Source organism: Peromyscus californicus, unplaced genomic scaffold (assembly GCF_007827085.1).
Source record: "Peromyscus californicus insignis strain IS unplaced genomic scaffold, ASM782708v3 Scaffold_3__1_contigs__length_106647218, whole genome shotgun sequence".
In the NCBI taxonomy this organism is placed as follows: Eukaryota; Metazoa; Chordata; class Mammalia; order Rodentia; family Cricetidae; genus Peromyscus; species Peromyscus californicus.
Genome location: NW_026294551.1, coordinates 13,324,911 through 13,346,405, shown reverse-complemented (window position 1 = coordinate 13,346,405; position 21,495 = coordinate 13,324,911). Strand labels below are relative to the sequence as shown.

At 47.6% G+C, this 21,495-nt stretch overlaps 1 protein-coding gene across 2 annotated transcripts in view; it reads right to left on the bottom strand.

Moving 5' to 3' along the window:
* The window catches only part of Rgs9 (regulator of G protein signaling 9), a 73,196-nt gene extending 54,383 nt beyond the window's left edge, over window positions 1-18,813 (bottom strand). For both annotated transcript variants that reach the window (XM_052758275.1, XM_052758276.1), the window contains exons 1-2: window positions 18,584-18,813; window positions 4,099-4,195 (exon numbers count right to left, since the gene is read on the bottom strand). In XM_052758275.1, coding sequence (XP_052614235.1) covers window positions 4,099-4,195; window positions 18,584-18,640 — 154 coding nt within the window. In that variant the 5' untranslated portion in view covers window positions 18,641-18,813. The remainder of the gene's footprint in view (window positions 1-4,098; window positions 4,196-18,583) is intronic.
* Window positions 18,814-21,495: the final 2,682 nt, after the last annotated feature.

Here is a 21,495-nt window from a genome sequence, read left to right as displayed (position 1 = left end):
AAAACAAACCTCGGCCGGGCGGTGGTGGCGCATGCCTTTAATCCCAGCACTCGGGAGGCAGAGCCAGGCGGATCTCTGTGAGTTCGAGGCCAGCCTGGACTACCAAGTGAGTTCCAGGAAAGGCACAAAGCTACACAGAGAAACCCTGTCTCGAAAAACCAAAAAAAAAAAAAACCAAAGGCCGGGCGGTGGTGGCGCACGCCTTTAATCCCAGCACTCGGGAGGCAGAGCCAGGCGGATCTCTGTGAGTTCGAGGCCAGCCTGGACTACCAAGTGAGTTCCAGGAAAGGCACAAAGCTACACAGAGAAACCCTGTCTCGAAAAACCAAAAAAAAAAAAAAAACCAAAGGCCGGGCGGTGGTGGCGCACGCCTTTAATCCCAGCACTCGGGAGGCAGAGCCAGGCGGATCTCTGTGAGTTCGAGGCCAGCCTGGACTATCAAGTGAGTTCCAGGAGAGGCACAAAGCTACACAGAGAAACCCTGTCTCGAAAAACCAAAAAAAAAAAAAAACAAACCTGGAGCCAGGTATTGGGTTAAAGCTGGAAGATCAGAGAAGCAGAACAAGCCACAGCCACCTCACCTCTCCAATTCCTCAGCCAATCCTGTTTCCTCAGACTGGAATCCTCTCAGTCCTCATCCAGAATGAATCTCAGCTGAACTGTTGCTCAAGGCTTAGTTCCTGGTTTTCATGCCTTATATACCTTTCTGCTTTCTGCCATCACTTCCTGGGATTAAAGGCTCTTGTTACCATTCCTGACTGTTTCCAGTGTGGCCTTGAACTCACATAGATCCAGGCGGATCTCTACCTCTGGAATGTTAGGATTAAAGGCGTGTGTGCCACCATTTTCTGGTCTATATATCTAGTGGCTGTTCTGTTCTCTGACCCCAGATAAGTTTATTAGGGTGCACAATATTTTGGGGAACACAATACCACCACAGTAGGGAAAGGATATTTCTTTTATAGCCTTCCAAAGAGGTCCATTATGATCTACATGTACTCCCTGGACCTAATTATCTGACACAGTTGTGGTTAAGTATGAACAACCTGTGCCTCTCTCTTCCTTATGTACTCTGTAGGCTGCGGTGGATAACCAACCATTGTCTCTGTGGGTACCCACACGCCACCACTGCTGCTTCCAACATCTTCACCTCCTGTGACTCTTCGCTATGACCTACCCCTAGCCGGCTGCTCCAAAGCAACGTGCTTCATATAAAATCCTGTGTGTGTCAACCAACGTTCCGCTCCATGCCTCTCTTTGAAGGCATGCAGCTCGGAAGACCGCCTCAGGCAGACATCAGACTGATTAGCACTCTCCACTGAGGCGCCCAGGGCTTTCTCATCCACTTAACTGCTTCCTGAAATAGACCAAATGAATTTAGGGGGCTGCTAGCATCTGCACCACAGGGACTGTGCTGGCAGCGTGGCCGGCTGGCTGTGCTGGCTCCACGGCCGACTGTTCCCGGAAGCCCTGGCTCCTTCCTGCCATGGAAGAGGAAGCTGGATGCACATTGGCTGTCACTGGCTCTGCCTTGGCAGGATGAGGGCTCCTTCCTCATGGTCTGTTTCCACAGGAGGGGGATCTCAAGTGAAGACAGGGCAGATGGACAGCCTCACCCAAATCCAGAAACCACATGTAACCCATGTTTACGGAAGGAAACACACACACACACTGACATGGGGTAAGATGGAGTGTTAAGTCTCCAAGCCAGACTCAAATTCAAGGTCACTCACGAATGGGCTCAGGACTGTGGGGCCTAGTTCTCAATCTCTTCCTTGTTTCAGTACCGGGGATTGAACCTAGGACCTCACACATGTTAGGCAAGAGCTGAACCACTGAGCCACAGCTACAGCCCTCTTGGAATCCTTTATGTATCTATAGCCCCATCTATAAAACAGGGGTTGTCATACCTACCCCTAACTTTATCCTGGGTGTTGACAGACACAGGGAAGGAAACTGCCGACTTTCACAAACTGTGAATCAGCCGCCACGTGCCGGGCCCTTGAGCACATGCGCTCTTTCATCCCTCCCACCTTCCTCTCAGACAGGGTTTTCTGTTGACACTTTACAGTGAGGAAATGAGACAGGCTAGGAGAGGGGTACTTGAGGGATTAAGCCCCAGGTGTCCCACTCATGTCTAGGGCTCTTTGCACAGCTAACTCAGAACTAATTCACATATTTAGTGAGCTCTTGTTAGGCATCCTTACACACACAGCCACTCCAAGCACTGGGGTTACCAATGAGCAAGATAAGAACCTCCCACTGAAGGGTCCTCTAGTCCAGAATTAGCAAATTCAAGGCAGAAATGACAGCCACAGGGATGCCTTCAAGGCCTCTTAAAACAATGAGAAGAACAGAGATACCCAACAAAAACCTACCCATAGGTCTCTGCCCTTTGGATGCCCAGGGCCACTCTGAGTCTCACCCTCCCATGTGTCCCTGAACTGCCCTGAAGTACTCCATCAATTCCTGGTTTTGCCCCAACAAGCCAGAGTGGGTCTTCAGTCACCTGTGTTGGAGGAACCCTTGAGGATACACTGCCCTCATCCTGGTTTTCTCACTGTAACACACGAACGGGGATCCCTACCTGACAGAAACATCTCAGGCATGAATGAACTTGTGCTGCTCAGGGGCCCAGCATGCAGCAGATGCCTGATGAATGGTAAGATCATCCATCCGTGCTCTGTCTCCCCATGTCTGTTAGCACCCGGAAGAAAATTAGGATAGATATGATCACCCTAATGGTCTGTTGTTTGCTTGTTTGTTGTTTGTTTGTTTGTTTGTTTGTTTTAAACAGGACACATTCAAAGCAATCAGAAGGGTGATAGGATACAGCATACCTCTACAACATGAGGGCACCTTATATGAAGAATAAACAGTCACAGTGCCGGGGACTGCTCAGTTGTTGAAGGGCTTCACACACAAGCATGAGGACCCGAGTTTGACTCCCAAGGCCCATTTTGGGGAAGTTGTTTTGTTTTTTAAGCCAAGTGTGGTAGCAAGGAGGCTGGGGAGACAGGCAAGCTCAAGGCCAGTTAGGGACCCTGTCTCAAAAAACAAGATGGAGGACGCCTGAGGAACAATAACTAAGGTTGACCCGCTCGCTACATGTACGTACAGAGAGAGCAGGGGAGGGAAGGAGAGACAGAGAAATAGTCAGTTCATGGGTAAGGTCAAGAGCGCAGGTTCACAAATCCCTGGTTCAGAGAAGCAGCCGGCTTCTGCAGGCAACAGGCCTTGCCATGACGTCTTCTCTACTACAAAACCCAATTACAAAGCACGGGTAACAGAGCAAGCAAAATGCATTCTTATGCACACACCCAGCACCCCCCCACATCTACTCTCTCCAAGTGATGCTGTGGAGTATCCTTAAACCCTCATGCAAGGGGGAACTAGGGGCTCCATCGGCATGGGAAAGCTCAGAAGGATCTGAGTATGAATTAGAAGGGTGAAGGAAGACAAAAGCCTTGGTTTCCCAGCCAAACAGCAGTAAATATTTGAGTTTTGTAAACCTAATGCTGTCTGAGCACAGCCATAGATTTTACCTTTGCAGCTGGAATGGCAAAGCAGCTGTAGCTCACACATAACAGAAATAAAGCTTTACTTATAAACACAGGCTGTGGGCAGGTTTCTATTGCTGTGATAAAAACACCGTAACCAAAAGCAGCTTAGGAAGTAAAGTGTTTATTTGGTTTCTATATCTCCGGTCACAGTCCGCTGAGCAAAGCCAAGACAGGAACCTGGAGGCAGGAACTGAAGCAGAAGTCACAGGGGAGTGCTGCTTACTGGCTTGCTCCTCACGGCTTGGTCAGCCAGGTTTCTAATACAACTCAGGACCCAGGGGTGGCACTGTCCCCCTCCATTGGCGGAGCCTGCCCCTATCCATCACTTACCAAGGAAATGCCCTATAGACTTGCCTGCGGGCGGTTTCTTGAGTTTCCTCTTTCTAGCTAACTCTAGCTTAAGCCAAACTGACAAAAACAAACAAACAAACAAACCAAAAATAATAAACCAACCCGGACCACACGTGTGCTCGAGTTTGCCAATGCCCCTGTGGGTTTTGTTCCGAGTCACAACCAAGCCACAAAGCCACATCACCTGTCATGGCGTGAGGGACGCTGGTGACCAAGACCCTCTGGTTCTGCATTCTGACTCCCGTCTCCGGGTTCTGCATGTCCTTCACCAGCGCTTCAATCTGCAAGACACAACAGGAAGAGCCCGCTGAACGGGAAATTCATTCCAGGAGCTTTTCACAGCACGAGCAGAGTCCAAAGGCAAAGGGGACCCGGGGGCTTCCAAGCTGGCGCAGGAGCCAAATGGGCACCGGGCAGCTATGGTACAACCAGAACTACACGTATGCTCTGCAAACAGATGCCTCCCTAGCCGGAAGGCCACAAAGGCATGGATTCCGACCTAGGGAATGTGCAGAGGCTTAAGATCACACAAGAAAGATTCTGATGGACAGAGAGTGAGAGAGGCCTGGGTGGGAGGCAATGCTCCGTGACTCTGGACGACAGAGAACCGAGGGACATGAAGTGCTATTTGACGTGGGAGTGGCAGGTGGGGGCCAGGTCTTAATCGGCTTTATATGCCATTCCTGAGTCAGGTTTTGGCCCAGCAGCTGTCTGTGGGGAGCATTTTGGAAATGTGCCCATAATAAAGACAAGAACATGGAGGCAGAAAGAGGTTTTTCAAAGGTAGAAAAGGACGAGGTGGTCCATGATCCGTTCAGAGTTCCTGCAACAGTCCAGGAAAGAAATCATGGGGCTTCCTCCCCTGCCACCACACCCTCGAGCTGTCCCAGCGTAAGAGCTGATGAGCGTCTGATTTGACTAGAATGGTTCCTGGGATCCTTTTCTCACTGTTCCTCCAGTATTTCAGGAGGCCTGCCTTCACCATCCTACTCAAAGCTGCAAGTGTACACCCTTAGGTCTCCTGATCTCCGGCTTGCTTTTTCTACAGCATCCAACTTCTAACACACAAAGCCATTGACTTTAGTGTATTGTTTAGTAGATGTCTCCCATTGCACCTGGAAACTGAGCGCTTGGAGACCGGTCTTTTTCTGCTGATATTTCCTGCCGCTGGTATTCCAAATGCCTGGAGGAGTGTCTTATATAGAGGTGATGCTAAACAAGCATCAGATACACATAATAATAAGCAAACGAAGGCAGTTTGGGGATGATGGTCAGGAGACAGGGCTCTGGACGCTCTGGACAAGTGAGGACTGGCTGGCTTGGTAGGTAGCTGAGTGAGAGTGACCGAGACAACGTGACCTCTCTGACCAGAGCAGGTCAGTTACCAGAAAAGACAAAATCCCAAAGACTGGCTGCAAGTGCAGCTCGCTGTTAGAGCCCTGCCTAGCGTTATGGAGGTCCAGGGTTCAACCCCCAGTGCCCTGAGGGGAAGTAGAGGAAGGAAGGGTGAGGAGAGGAGGGGTTAAGAGGAGAGAAATGGGGAGAGGGAAAGATAAAAACAGGCACATCACTTCTGCTTTGGCACGCTTACAAAGAGCCCCTGAGAGACTCGCACTATCTGGAGATGACTGCCCCGAGTACAGGAAAAGGAAGAGTCAGGAGACAAATTAAAAAGTAATGAATATTGCCGGGCGGTGGTGGCACACGCCTTTAATCCCAGCACTCGGGAGGCAGAGCCAGGCGGATCTCTGTGAGTTCGAGGCCAGCCTGGACTACCAAGTGAGTTCCAGGAAAGGCGCAAAGCTACACAGAGAAACCCTGTCTCGAAAAACCAAAAAAAAAAAAAAAGTAATGAATATCCAATGGAGTGCTGAGGCCAAAGAAAATTAACAAATAGTCCAAGGAAGCTTAAAGCATAGGAAGACATCACAAGGTTAGCTTAGACTCACTTCCCATTGTTAAAAGACTATTTTATCTTCTGCTGGGCATGGTAGCACATGCCTGTAAAGCCAGCATTCGGGAGGAAGAGGCAGGAGGATCACAGCAACTTCCAGGCCAGCCAAGGCTACACGGTGAGACTGTGTCTCAATAAAACCAAAATAGGGAGCCAGTAAAATGGCTTAGCAAGTACAGGTATTTGCTGCACAAATGTGGAGGCCTAACTTTGATCCTCAGACACGTCCCACGTCCCCCCCGACCCCGCCCGCCATCAAGGTGGAGGGAGAGAACCAACTTCACAGGGTTGTCTTCTGACTTTCATGTGTGCACTGTAGCACACATACCAACACACACACACACACACACACACACACACACACACACACACACACCCCAATAACAAATAACTTGTTTAATTTTTAAAAATCCAATAAATAACATTTTCCACAGAAAATGGTGCCACATGACCATAACCCCACCACTTAGAAGGTGGAGGTGGTAAGATTGCTTCAAGTTCAAGACCAGTCTGGTCTATATAGTGAGCTCCAGGCCTGCCAGGACTACATAGTGAGACTTTGTCTCAAAAAAAAACAAAAATATAACAACAACAGCAAAGTAATATTTCCACTTGAAAAAACTAAATGAAAATAAAATAAAAATGTTTTATATGCTCGAAAGAAATGATCTGGATGTTTCTGTTGGTGTTTGTGGTTGATACTGACTAAAGGTTCCAAACTTCACTTCCCTCAGGAAATCCCAAATAACAGGGAGACTCCCTCGGCCCCTCCCTCGGAGTGCTTCCTATATGGCCATCAGTGTTTCAGGAAGCAGATATAGCCCCGGGCAACGCTGGGAAACCAGAGAACAACAGCAGTCCATAAGCCTGAGAGCTTAGCCCCTAGTGCAATCATCTCTCCATCCTCTGGGAAGACAGTCCAAGATCCTAGTGGATATTAGAACCACAGATAGTACGAAATCCAGGATATATTAATTTGTCATAAACACACATGGGAATGATAAAGCTTAATGTATATATAATGTATAAGAAGTATTATGGTTTGCATCTGGTTTGGATCTGAAAAGTCCCTCTAAAGACATGTGTGCTGAAGGCTTGGCTACCAAATCTGTTTAGAAGTGGGGCTTTGACTTTGGAAATCAATAATGCTGGTTTCTCAGAAAAATTGGGAATCAATCTACCTCAAGACCAGCTATACAAATCTTGGGCATATACCAAAGGATGCTCCATCCTATCACAAGGACACTTGCTCAACTATGTTCATAGTAGCATTATTCACAATAGCCAGAACCTGGAAATAACTTAGATGTTTGGATAAAGAAAATGTGGTACATTTACACAATTTATTTTTTAAATTAAAAAAAATGACATCATGAAAATTGCAAGCAAATGGATGGATCTCGAAAAAATCATCCTAAGTGAGGTAACCCAGACCCAGAAAGACAAACATGGTGTGTACTCACTCATAAGTGGATATTAGCTGTAAAGTAAAGGACAACCAGGCTACAATCCACAGCCCCAGTGAAGCTGGTTAACAAGAATGGCCCAAAGAGGGACTCGTGGATTTCCCTGGGAAGGGGTAATAGAAGAGATCTCCTGGGTAAACTGGGGGTAGGGAGCCGGGGGTGAGGGTGTGGGGGAATGGGAACATGATGAATCAGGTTGGGGGCAGGATGGAGGGGGAGAGTGATGAAAGAGATGCTTGATGGGAGGGCCATTTGGGGGTTAGGGAGAAACCTGGTGCCGGGGAAACTCCCAGGAATCCACAAGGATGACCCCAGCTAAGACTCCTAGCAACAGTGGAGAGGGTGCCTGAACTGGCCTTCTCCTGTAAACAGTTTGGTGACTACCCTAATTGTCATCATAGAGCCTTCATCCAGTAACTGATGGAAGCAGATGCAGAGATCTACAGCCAAGCACTGGGCTGAGCTCTGGGAGTCCTGCTGAAGAGAGGGAGGAGGGATTATATGAACCAGGTGGATCAAGGTCATGACAGGGAACCCACAGAGACAGCTGACCTGAGCTCATGGGAGCTCATGGACTCTGGATGGACAGCTAGGGAGCCTGCATGGGACCGACCTAGGCCCTCTGCATGTGTGTGACAGTTGTGCAGCTTGGTCTGTTTGTGGGCACCTAGCAGTGGGATCAGGACTTGTTGCCTGTGTTTGGGCTGGCTTTTGGGAACCTATTCCCCATGCTGGGTTGCCTCGCCCAGCCTTGATGCAGAGGGAGGATCTTGGTCCTGCCTCAACTTGATATGCCATGCTTTGTCCCAAGGGAGGCCTTTCCAAATGGAAAGGGAAGAGGACTGGATGGGGAAGATAGATGCGAGGTAGGGGGAGGGAAGGGGAGGAGAGGAGGGAGGGGAAAACTGTGGTCAGTATGTAAAATAAATGAAAAAAATGAATAAAAAAAAAGAAGTGGGGCTTTGAGAAAGTAATTGGATCATGGGGATTCTAACCAATGGGTTAATCCACCTATGAGTTCATAATTTGACAGACTATTGGGGGTGATAGAAACTTAGGGGGTGGGAAGGAGTTGGAGGGTAGGGTCCTTGGAGACATATCCTTGCAAGCTATATCCTGTCTCGTCTGACCCCTCTCTCTCCTCCCCTCTCCCCCACTCTCTCTTTTCTCTCTCCCCATTTAGTACATTTGGACTGAGGTTGATCCCAAGTTAACAATAGAGAAAATTGAAGCCACGGATAAGGAGATAATGCTGTAACAAGATACAACGAAGACCAAGTCCATAAGATCATGTGAGCACAAGCCCTGGAAGGCTAGGAGACAGCAGCACTTCCAAAAGGTGAGCAGTAGGAAGATCAAATGGTTAATACAGGTCTCCAGGCTAAAAAGCAGCTGGAGCCACAAGCTCAGGACAGGAGCCAACACCTGAGAACAAAGAACACCCTCCGCCTGTCCCTGGTCCACAGCTCCATCCTGAGGCCTGGGAGCTGTTCACACCCGGACATATGCCCAAAGCAAGCTGCTCCCCAGTTCACTTGCTTCTTCTCAGTTTAACAAACTTGATTCTATCACCATTGATTCCCTGTGATTTAACCCAACGGCACCTCCGACACTGCGCAGCTGCTATGACAACCAAGTCTTTTTGCAACTTGAAGGTGCTTATGGTCAGAAGCCAAATGAACCCCAAGTTCTCATCCCCCTCCTGGGATTCCTTTCTCTCTTAACTGAAGAACTTGAGGCAGTCCATTTAAAATCATGGGATTTCCTTTTTCTTCTCTAAAACGGGGATGATGGCAATATGTGCCTTATTGATTGATACGGTTTGATAATGGCGTGGTATCTAATTAAGCCATTATGTTAGAATGCTTTATAAAGCAAGATATATATGTGATTATATACATGTTCTATATAAGGAAAGACATATAGGGTGGATATCCCTTATTCAAAATGCTTGATACTAGAAGCATTTTGGATTTCAGATCTGAGATATTTGCATACACAGCACATCTCAGAGATGGAAATCTAATACAGCTAAACATAAAATTCATTTTTGTTGCATGTACTGCTTCTGATATGTGGCCAAAAGGGAATTTAATGCAATATTCTAAGTTATTTTTCTCATGAACTAGTTTTCATTTTTCTTATTTTGTTTTTGGTTTTTTTTGTATTGGTGGTGGTGGTGGTATTTGCTTTTTGTTTTGTTTTGTTTATTTGTTTGGTTGATTTGGTTGTGTGCGTGTGTGTGTGCGTGTGTGTGTGTGTGTATTTTTTTGACTGTGGCATCAAAAAGCTCCTGATTCTGGAGTTTTTGGTTTCATGTTTCTATATTGTTTTCATTAGGGATGCTGGGAGCATAAGCTGTCATGCTTATATTCATTTATATTAGTAGTATGCATGCAATTAATTCATCTTTGGAACTTAGCTGCAGGTCTATGTTTAGATGCTCAGGGGCAAATCCCAACACTACCACTGAAACAAATTCAGATATTTATTGAGCACTGGGAAGGTACAAAAAGATGAAAGATATACCCCTAGATGGCAGAGACGTACCACCAATCCTCAGAAATAGAGTGACAGAGACGGTTGCATGAAAATGAGTTAACTAACATAAAGGCAAAGAATCTGGATGCCAGGAGAGTCCAGTTCAAAACTCTGCTCCAATCCAGAAGTGAGAAGCCCTATGTAAGTTGCTAAATTTGGGGGGCAGGTGGCATATCTCAGTGGTAGAGCACACACTTAGCATGCATGAAGCGCTTAGTTTTACACCCAGAATCCAAAACAAACAAACAAACAAAAAGCTAAAGCTGAACGTTTTATTGATGTGTTCAAATCTCCATCAACTAAAGCTTACAATCTATATCATTATGGGGATGTTGTGACTATTAAATGTGATTAAGCATGGAAAGCATTAAGAGACACTACAGTATTTATGAGATCAAAAATACACATTGAATTATAAACCAAAAAACAAGGACAATGCCAGTGGTATTAAGAGGAAGGTGACTGCCGGGTGGTGGTGGCGCACGCCTTTAATCCCAGGACTCGGGAGGCAGAGGCAGGCGGATCTCTGTGAGTTCAAGGCCAGCCTGGGCTACCAAGTGAGTCCCAGGAAAGGCGCAAAACTACACAGAGAAACCCTGTCTCGAAAAACCAAAAGAAAAAAAAAAAAAGAGGAAGGTGACTAAAATAATCCCCAAACTCTGCAGAGGGCAGGTAGAATTGTCCCTTGTCATGAAGACAGGGCTGTACTCCAACAGGGTGATGGCATGGAAGAGCTCTGAGGCTCTACACAGCGAAGTGGGGAGGCTAACGCTTGAACTCTTGTGTACACACTCATGCTTCAGAGAGTGGTATAGACAATGCTCAATGAAACCGAAAAATCGACTCTAAGGACCTCCTGCGTGATCCAGCCAGCCCACCCCAGATATTCATGCAAAGGACTTGAAATCAGGACCTTTAGAAGAAATCTGCACCCCCAAGTTTACCCCATCATGATTCACAATGGCCAAAATGTGGAAGGAATATAGGTAGCTGTCAACAAGTGAAGAGATAAGTAATATGAGATGTATACATGCCAGAAGCCAAGTCTGCAATATTCAAAGATTTGGATGAGCCGTGTGGACATAATGCATTTTGGTAAATGAAATAAGTCAGACACAGAAGCAGGTAAGTCACTCATAGAAAGTACTGTTTGAATGCAAAATCAGCCTATAGAATGCTGGTTGCCGGGCACTAAGAGGAGAAGAAATGGAAATTTGCTAACTAATGGGTATAAAATTCCAGCTAAGAAGAGTAAGTACTAGAAACATGCTGTACCATATTGTTTTGTTGTTGTTGTTGCTGTTGTTAATAATACTGTACTATACACTTAGAAATTTAAGCTAGATCTCATGTTAAGTCTTACCACAATAAAATAAAATTAAAAATAAAAGAGAGAAAGACTGACCCAGCTGCAGTGAAGGTTAGGGATTATGCGGGGAGGCCCTGAACTGGAAAGTTCTACCTGCTACCTCCCACTCAGCCACATTGCTCTGAAGCTGGAGGGCTCCCACTTTCTCAAGAATGTGGGCCTATGTCCTCATTCGGCACCGAGGGGTAGCATTTTACCGACCGAGTTATCTTCCCCACCCTCAAAGCTGTTTGGTTAGATGAGACAAAGTTGTTTCATGCAAAGGAGGGCCATATATTGGAGAAGAGGTCAGATCCCACCTTAAAAGTTAGAAACCAGAGTGTCCCTGGTAGAAAGTCTGCAGATTTGACTCGTCTTTGCATTAAAAAAAAAAATCCTAGTTATTAAGAATTTGAAAATAACATTCAGAGGCGGAATAATGAGAGTTATTTTAAAAGCCACAATGAAGGAGTCAGACTCCTTTCTAGCAGGTGTGTCAACCTTCACAAAGAGGAGAAGCCCGTGGGAAGGGGCGTATCACACTCGCCTCGGGGGACATTGTGAGGGAGTCGGCACACTGGGATTCCAATCAATCTTTTTCATTTTCCCCTCAGAAATCCCTCTGAGGGGTCTCCCCAGTCACTTAGAACTGACAGGATTTTTTAGCTCATGAGAGACTGTTATAGGTTGAAGACTGTACCCCAAACTCATATATTGAAGGCTTCAGCCTTAGTATCTCTGAGTAGAGCTGATTTGACAAGTGGGGTCTTTAAAGAGGTGGTTAGAGCCAGGTGTGGGGGACACACACGCAATCCCACCCAGCATTTGACAGGCAGAGGCAGGAGGGTCAAGCAGTTAGAGCCAGCCTGCATTACACAGCAAGATCCTGTATTAAAAACCCAAGCTGGGTAGGACAGGATGGATCAGTGGGTAAAGAGGAGGCTTGCAACCAAGGCTTACAAGCCAAGTTAGTCTCTGGGAGCCATACACTGAGAGGAGAGAATTGACTCCCAAAAGTTGTCCTTCGGCTTCTACACGTGTGTGAAGTGAGGGTGCACATCCACAAATAAACTAAAAAATGTAATAGAAAGAATATTTTTAATGGAAAGAACAAACCAAGGGCTAGTGGTAGAGCATGACCTAGCTTTCATAAAACCTTGAATTCAACCCCCATTGATCACAACACACCACACACACACACCACACACACACATACATACCACACACAAACACACACACAACACACACACACATACATACCACACACAAACACACACACAACACACACACACACACAATACACACACATACACAACACACACACACACACACACAAACCAAATGAAGCCATTTGCATAGATCCTGCTCCAGTATATTTGGTGTCCTTATGAGAAGATTATTATACCCCAGTTGAGAAGAGGACATGAGGACAGAGAACAGCTATCTATAAGTCAAAACAAAGGGCTTCAAGGAACCCACCCCTGCTCAGATTTCTAATCTCAAGGACTATGAGAAAGTGTGTTTCTGTTATTTAAACCACTCAACCCACATGGGGCTTCTGCTATAAACTTTCACACTGCCCAACATCCCTCTAGAGATAAAGGACAGCCACAGTCATCCGCACCCTATTCCCAGGAAGACCAGCTTCCAGTTCCTCTCAAGATAAAGAATCAGCTGGGTCTCGTTCCCAGGCAACACAGAAATGCCATAAAGCCAGGCCACTCCTGGGCCCTTGGCTGACCCCGAGTTGGCCTCTCAGATGCACATGTTCCAGGCTGAAACTTGACTGCGGGTGAGCCAGGGACTCACAGCATCATAAAGGGATCAGAAGCGATGGCTTTGATGGCTCTGACATCCCACCTACCACACCCACGCTGCTCCTCAAATTAAGGAGCTGTCACTCACAGTAGAAGATCTCAGGGGCTGGAATTTTCCTTTACACTGGAGAAGACTCCCAAGGGGGCAGTCATAATCAGTGTTTTCCTATATTGAGATGGGGAACGTAACCTAAAACCACAGGGTTGTTTTTCTAACAGAGGGGCATATGACCTTGCAAATGGTCAGCTCAACTCAATAGATTAAAGATGTACACCAGCACTCTGTGCCTGGCCACTACATGGTGGTCTTGACCCAAAATCTGCTCTCTCTACCCAATTCTTAGATCATCAAGGCATTGCAGGCAACCCCAGCTAAGGACAACGGTGTCCAGCTTCTACTGATTCTGCTTTTGTGTCTTGCACATCTCATACCTGGCCACTAAATCCTGTCCCACTGGAAAGTCCCCCAACCCACACTGGACTATTGTCTCCACCTCAGGTGGTCCACAGCCTTCAGTGTGTTCTCCAAATCATTCTCCTAAGTAGCGAGATTAGGCATCCACTCACCATATCCATACTGCCCCTTCAATTAAGAAAGAGTGTCCCATGAACATTTTGAATGGAGTCATTATTTGTTGGGGATGTGGCCAGTGCATTATAGAATATAAATTAGTAGTCCATGCTAGTAAAATCCCAAGTTGGATATATAATATATCCAATTGTTGCCCAGTATCCCCAGGGACCACTATTTCAAATGTATGTTCAAACCACCTAACAAGCTCTTCTAGAAAGACTAATGCTTGGCTGGGGAAGTGGCTTAGTTAGTAGGGTGCCTGCCTACAACGCATAAAACCCTGGGTTTGATTCCCAGCACTGCATAAACTGGGTATGGTGACACACGTCTGTAATATCAGCACTTGGGAGACAGAGGTAAGAGGATCAGAAGTTTGAGGTCACTCTGCACTGCATAGGAATTTTTAGACCAGCCTGGGATGCATAAGACCCTAGCTTGGTATCAGTGTTTTTCTAAGATGCAGCCAGTATCAAGAAGCACTCACGCTCTCTCATCAGAATCAACCCAGAGCATGTAAACTAACCTATCATATTCATCTCTCGTTTTAAAGACATCAAACAGCATCTCATTAAACACAGAAAGCATCAGATCTTCACCATGTCATGTGCGACTCCCCAGCTGTGAGCCTTTCTTACCTCCAGCCTTCCCATCCACCCACCTTAACACCCACCCCAGATCCAGCCTCAAGGCGTCTTCCATATTGACAGGCTATCCTACATGTATTTTATATCAGCCTAAAACATGGTTCATCTTCCTCTTTTCCTGGAAAAACATTAGTAATTTTTCCTAACTCAGTTACAAGCCTCCTTGTGAAACCTCACTCCCTCGATCCCAAGCACAGCTTGCTTCTCCTCCACTGGTGAATCTTCCAACAATGGCTGCCACAACCATGTGCCACGTGTCTCCTTGTTTATCCGATATGACTTTGTCACTGGACTCAGAGTTCCTTGGTGTACCTGGCACCTAGCACTGCTTCATTTTGTATACCAAATAAAAAGGATGGTATGAGAGAGTGATGCCTTCCTCTGCCTCGGTCTCCTGACTACCTCTGCTTCTCAAGCCTGACCTAAGCAGAAGCAAGATACCAGAAGCCACCCAGGAAAGCCAAGTCGCTTAGCAGAGGGCTCCTTCCCATGGCATCAAGGAACCCCCAGGGCACTGGTAAGTGAAAATGGCCAGGATGGTGGCTATGGCATCAATGAGGTATATGGACCAGAACCAAGTAAGGGTCCATGGGGCCAGAGCTACTCATCCCTGCTCTTCAGTTCACCGCATGTTGCCAGCTAATCCCACAGGAAAGGCCTGGCAGGGAGGGCTCCATCTTTCTGTCACATTTGTCTTTTTAAGCCAAGGTCTCACACTCACTATGTAGCTGTGATGGCTAGTTTTTATGTCAACCTGACACAAGCTAGTGTCATTTTGGAAGAAGAAATCTTAATAAAGAAAATGTCTCAACAGGACTGGCCTGTAGGCCAGTCTATAGGGCATTTTCTTGGTTAAGGATTAATGTGGGAAGGCCCAGCTCACTGTGGGCAGTGCCACCCCTGAGCTGGTGGTCCTGGATGCTATAAGACATCAGGCTGAGCAAACACTGGGCAGCAAGCCAGTAAGCAGCGCTCCTCTGTGGCCTCTTCTTCAGTTCTTGCCTCCAAGTTTCTGCCCTGATTTTTCTCAGTGATGAGCTGCTACCTGGAAGTGTAATATAAAACAAGCCCTTACCTCTCCAAGCTGCTTTTGGTCATGGTGTTTCATCACAATAGTAACCCTAACTAAGACAGTAGCCAAGGCTAGCTTTGAGCTTCCGATCCTCCCGCCTCCGCCTTCCAAGCACTGGGATTACATGCATGCCCCGCTGTAACTAGTGTATGTGGTACTGAGGAGTGAATTCAGGGCTTCATGCATAGTACACAAACATGCTATTAACTGAACCACATACCCAGGCTCTAACACATCTTGAACAAGCCCTGATATCCCAGATGAGTAGCAACCGGGCTAAAGGGCATTATCAGACACTGCACTGAGCCTGAGGTGGAGACGTGTGATAGAAACCCTTTGGCTCACAGGAGGAAAGGTCCCTCTGAACAGCATCATTCTCCCTGCCTTTGGGAAGAGCCACCATTTCCAGGGTGTCTGGAGTTATGAGGGTGTATGGGGACTCTTAAATTGGCTCACTTAACTCAGGGGAAATGAAGATGGCTCATTACTCATCTGGTTCACCCCAGCGGTCATCTTAATTTACATCGGCCATGTCACTTGTCTGCTCCCATCTTTGCAATGGTTCCTTGGGGTGGGTGGGGGCTCAAACTGCCTTCAAGGCATTCTAAGGGCTCATTATTGTCCCCTCTGCCTCCATCTACCTCTCTGCCCTCTCCTGTGCTTTAGAATACATCTACTATAGGACAACATATCCTCAAACTCACCGGATTTCCTGTGTCTTTGTGCCTTGGCACCTTAGGGACATTGTTCTCTGTACCTGCAGTCTCTCTCTCTCTCTCTCTCTCTCTCTCTCTCTACATATATATATATATATATATATGTCTCTGTCTCTCTCTCCCTCTCCCCCTGCCTAGGCTCTCCCATTTATCCTTCATTTCTCAGCTCTGTGTCCCCAAAGCACATAGGCCTTCTCACAACCCCCTCACCGGTCCTACACCATAGGAAAACTCTGACCACTGGATCACACCTGCACAGACAGGGCCACTCCCGTATTGTTTCCAAGTTCCGTTTGTGGTTGTATGACTGGCAAGTCTCTTAACCTTTCTGAGCCCCAGTGTCTTTCTCTGTAAGGGATAATGGCCACTGTCTGACAAAATAAACGAGACAATTCACAGAAAGCCTTGCCCACCTTGGACACAGCACACATCACAAGACACAGTGAATGAGTGGGGAATGGTGCCTGCAGCTGGGTCCACATTCTGCTGCTCCGGGCCCTTCTCTCAAAGTCTGATTGTCTAGCTTGGGTGGATAATTGCCGAGGGTCTCCCACCACAGGTTCCTAAGGTTCTGTAGAGCTCTGTTCTGTCCGCTGACCTAAGGGGCTCTGTGATCCAACCCAGGACCCCAGTGAACACAGAAGAGATGCACACAGGGTCCTTGCCAGCACGAGGCATACAGGGAAGCAATACTGTGGGCGGGGAGGACAGAGTCTGTAGACCCAGAGAGAGAAGTTACTCTCCCCATGGAGTCAGAAGAGCCTGCTTCACAGAGCAGTGGGAGTTTGGCAGAGGGGGAAAGGGATGTTCCCAAGGATGCCTGGAGGGGTAGGGGGTTCCTACAGAAACAAGAACGTTCATGAGTGTCAGCTCTGAGTGCCTGGGCTGCTTTGCTCTTATTCTGGAAGGGCAGGAGTGGGAGTGGGTGAGAGAAGTAGAGACAGAGAGATAGTGGAATCAGGACCCTGAGCAGCCAGGCTGCAAGGAATGGACAGTATCCCGTGAGCCTGGGAAGCCAATAGGGAGGGGAGGATGGTGTGAAAGAGGTCACTCAGTTTGCGGAGGAAAACCAGTGTGTATGAAGGATGTCACGGAGGAGAGGAGAGGCAACAAGGTGTATGAAGTAGGGTGACAGCAGAGGCTGTGTGGAGGAACGGCTCGGGTTGGGGGAGCGTGGAGGTAAAGGGGAGGTGAAATGGAGGGAAGGGGGCCTGCGGTGAAGGCGAGGAAGGTGGAATGGAGGGGAGAAGAGGACAGACTGTGAAGGAGGTGAGGGGCCTGGGGAGGGGTGAGGAAGGCTGGGTGGAGGTAAGATATGCTGGGATTGGGGGGAAGGAGGCTGGATAAGCACAAGAGCACTGCAGACAGGTACTGTAAGACCCCAAGCCAGGGCCGCCCTGCATGGGAGAAGACAGTCCTGGGACACAATCTGAAGATGATGTTTTACTTTCGAACACCAGACTCGGGCGGCTCCTTGTCTCTTTAAGAGCTGGGAGCTGACTGTTTACTCTTCTGAGTGAGACAATACTCTCTTCTGTTCTCGGCATGACCCTCACACCTCTTCCACCTTCTCGAAACTTCACCATGCCCAGCTTCTCGAAGATGACTGGATATGATGAATGTCCTGATGTGCCCAGGACTGTCCGGCTTTTACCATCTTGTAGATTAGCACAGTTAGTCACCAACTGCACCTCGTTGCTAAGTCCCAGGGGCTCAAGGCAGGACCTAGCTTGTCACAAAGCATTGGGCTAATTCTACTCAACAGGATAATCCTAAAATGAACACTGTGCTGTGAAAAGTGGCGTGAGCCAGAGGTAGGACAGACAAGTGACCTGAGACCTAATCCTGTGCACGTCTCTTCCCACGCTAACTCAAAAGCCCAGAACAGAATGAACCACTTTGTCTCCAGACACATCACCCCATAGGTACATTCCTCCTCCCACATTTCCACCGTGGATGGACACCCTGTGCTGGCCATTTGCCATTGAATGGAAAAGGTTCAGACTGTACAGAAAATACACAGATTGTCATTCTCAAAGGTGGGGGCTCTCAATCCCTCAGATCACATTTTCCTGGTCCTTTACACATACACACACACACACACACACACACACACACACACACACACACACACACACACACACACACACGAGGCAGGGGGACGGGGAAGAGTCCTGCCGCTTGGTATTGGGAAAAAATGGTCAAAATGTTCATTTAATAGCTGACAGCTTGTAACAATATCAGCTGTCTCAAATCCCCGCGCAGCCTCAAGCATCCTCCTCTGTGAGTAACAGGTTGTTTTCGGCCTCCGGCCGACCATCACAGCAGCCTTCAAATTCTCTACTATAAACAGTTTACGCGAAAATCATTATAGTTTTTAAATGCAACACGTACAGCAAAGAAGTCATTTACTACAATTGAGCAGCGTGGACCGACCTAGAGGGACGCCCTCTGCCCCTACCCAATCTTCCCTTGGACACTCCACCTACTGGGTCCCCGCCCACTTGCCAGGGTCCCAGTGGGGACACCCGGGGTACCTTTTGGAGAAAAGCCATCCTCGGCCTGTACTGCTGGCCTTGGTGTCGGATCGTCATTCTGGACCCTGGATGAATTCACGACCACAACACGAATGGGAGCGAAGAGGGGAAACCCCCAAGTTCACCAGCCAGCCTGGTCCGCCCCAGCCTGGGCGTGGACCGGGCAGAGAGCGGAGCGCGCAGGGCCCAGGATGCCGCCCGCCGCCCCTCGACTCTCTCTCGCACCCGCCGACATGCAAAGCAGCTGGAATTCGCGCCAACCAATCAGCGAGCAGCGCCACGCGCTCATTAGCATGCACTGCGCGGGCTCCCGCTGGCCACCAGGGGGCGGCGTCCCGCTCCACCTGGACCAAGCATCAGGTAGGAAGGGCCCATCAGGGATGCTGAAGCTAGAGCATCTGTCCCAAGGTGTGTGAGCCTTGCTAACCTAGGAGGAGTTTGTACTGATCAACAAAGCACAGCGGGAACGAGGCTTTCCCGGGCCAGCCTGCACAAGAGTTGGGCATCTTTGGGTAAGTTTAGCGCTAACCATGTCTTTAGGGAAGAAGTAAACATTTTAAACAGGTTCATGATATCCAATATAAGTGTCCGTCAAGCTTTTCACAGATAAATGAGTGATTGTTCTTAAATAAGTATTTAATAAAAAAAAAATTAGATGTTGACTTTTCTTTATTGACCCAATCAATAGACTAATTGGTAAGATGTTGGTCACAGGGGTGAAGAGTGCGGCAAAGGCTGATACACTCTTCAGCTGTGTATCCTTGGGAAAACCACATTTAACGTCCCATTCCTGCTGCTTGCATTTGTTTGTTCCTAACAGACCCTTAAGAGCACTTTTGTGGTTTTTGTTTGTTTGTTTGTTTTGTTCTTTTGTTTTTTTGTTTTTCGAGCCTAAAAACTGAGCAGATGAAGCAGATCAGGGGCCTCCAGAGTATCCACTCACGAGAGCCCACCAGCACTGACTGGACTAAGAGGCAAGTCTTTGTCCTCATAGCCGAACACCCCCAGCCTCTAGGCTTTGGGCCCAGGGGCACAACCCTGCTCCCCACACCACCACCCATTGCAGTCCCAGAGTATCCACTCACTCCACACATTCACAGCCTCCCCCAGGGTCACCCTGTCTGGGAAGACTGTCACCAATTGATGGACCTATACTGGCACATATCTAGAAAAACGAAAGGATGAAGCCCCTAGTTAGTCATCAAGACCTTGGTCATATCAACCACTTTTCCCCGACTACACAAGCAGTATGGACATCCAGTGTAGCATGTAACATGTTTAAGTCGGAAGAGAACAAAGGGATTTGCCCTAGTGGGGCTCAGGCAACTGCCTTTAGCATGTAAGCCCTTATCCATTATTTTTGTTCTTCCAGGCCATATTAATTTGTAAGAATCTGTTGAAAGCTATAGACACTCTGGGGAAACATGCTCACATACACATTCACATAACACTGACTCAAGTTTGCAGCCAGTGCCAAAGGGCTCATGGTTGGTGGCCTTTGGAGCCCTGTCAGAAGCCCCTGCATCATAACCTTCAATAGAGAGGATCTGAGCTCTCCAGGGTTTGGTTGGTGCAGAGGACCAGAGCTCCTGCCAATCAAACCAGACCTCCAAAAAGTGTATTCCTTACGTGAGCTAGGACCCCAGGAAAGAGCTGGAATGTCTTGACTTTTCTTCACGGAACAGCTTCTGAGGTTGGTGTTAGTGAACACACATAAGCAAAGCCCAAGGTCCCTTCCGGCACCAGCACTCCTCAACTCCAAAACTTCTGAGTAGAGAAAACAGAAGTGACTTCCTGGGATGACAGATTGGGAACTTAAATTGTTCAGGAATAAAGAAGGGCAAAAATGCAAGGAATTGTGCTCAGTTCTCAAATAGGAGAGGTCTTAGAAAGCCTGCTCCTGTCCCTGCCATTTCTTCTTCTGTCAGGCTTCCCTCTCAAGCAATCATGTTTTAGAGTAACTTCCTTAGCTCTTTAGACCAGAGCAGCCCAGAAGTGGTGCCAGAAGCCACGCCCTGGCCTGTGATGTGCTTTCGCAAAGCTTAAGTTGAGCTTGTGAGATTATTACTTTTTCAAATGTCAACCAGAGCCAGATCAACTGGAGACAAGAAGGATCTGAGGTGAACTGCAAGCTGAATTCAGAAGGAGGCACAAGCTAAAGATGAGCGGAGGAAGCCACCAAGCACAGAGAAGCCAGTGAACTGTGCAGGCAGACAGCAACAGAGGGGCTGCGAGGCGGGTGAGAAGTCCATTGGGGCAAAGCTGGGACAGAGCCTTCCCAAGGGCAAGAGTGTCTTTATGAATCTCCCACATGGCTGAGTCCCTGTTCCTTGCAATCAAAATGCTCCAATATGTAATTTGATAGTAAAGGTTTAGGTAATGTCCTGGAAAAGAAATTAATGCCATTAACCTATTTAAACAACAATTACATTGTATGCCATGCATTATGCTGTAAAGTCTGGTATTCAAAGCAGACTATGATCCCATTTCTGTCTCAAGGAGCTTACAGTTTCATGGAGGAAAGGAATAATTTCATACTACCGGTTCAAAACACAATACAGACATGTCGAAAACCAGACAATCCAACAGGGCTTTGGAAAGACCTTTTCTCTGGTCTGGGTGGAAGACAATTGTGATCATGGAGGCAGTTCAGAGAAGGGCTCTTAAAGGAAAATGGGGAGTCAACCATGACCCAGGCAAACAAAAATACCGGAAGAAAGCAAGAAAGGATACAGAAGCAAGAGTCAGCATGACTGGAAGGTGGCAACACAGAGTTCGCTGAACACCAGCTCACAATGCTGATGCAGTTTGGAGGGGCTGCGTCTGTAGGGAATGGGAAGGGGAAGAAGAGGAGACACTAAAGAGATACGAGTGTTCCGTGTTTGGAACAGCACCATGGATGAAGTACTTGC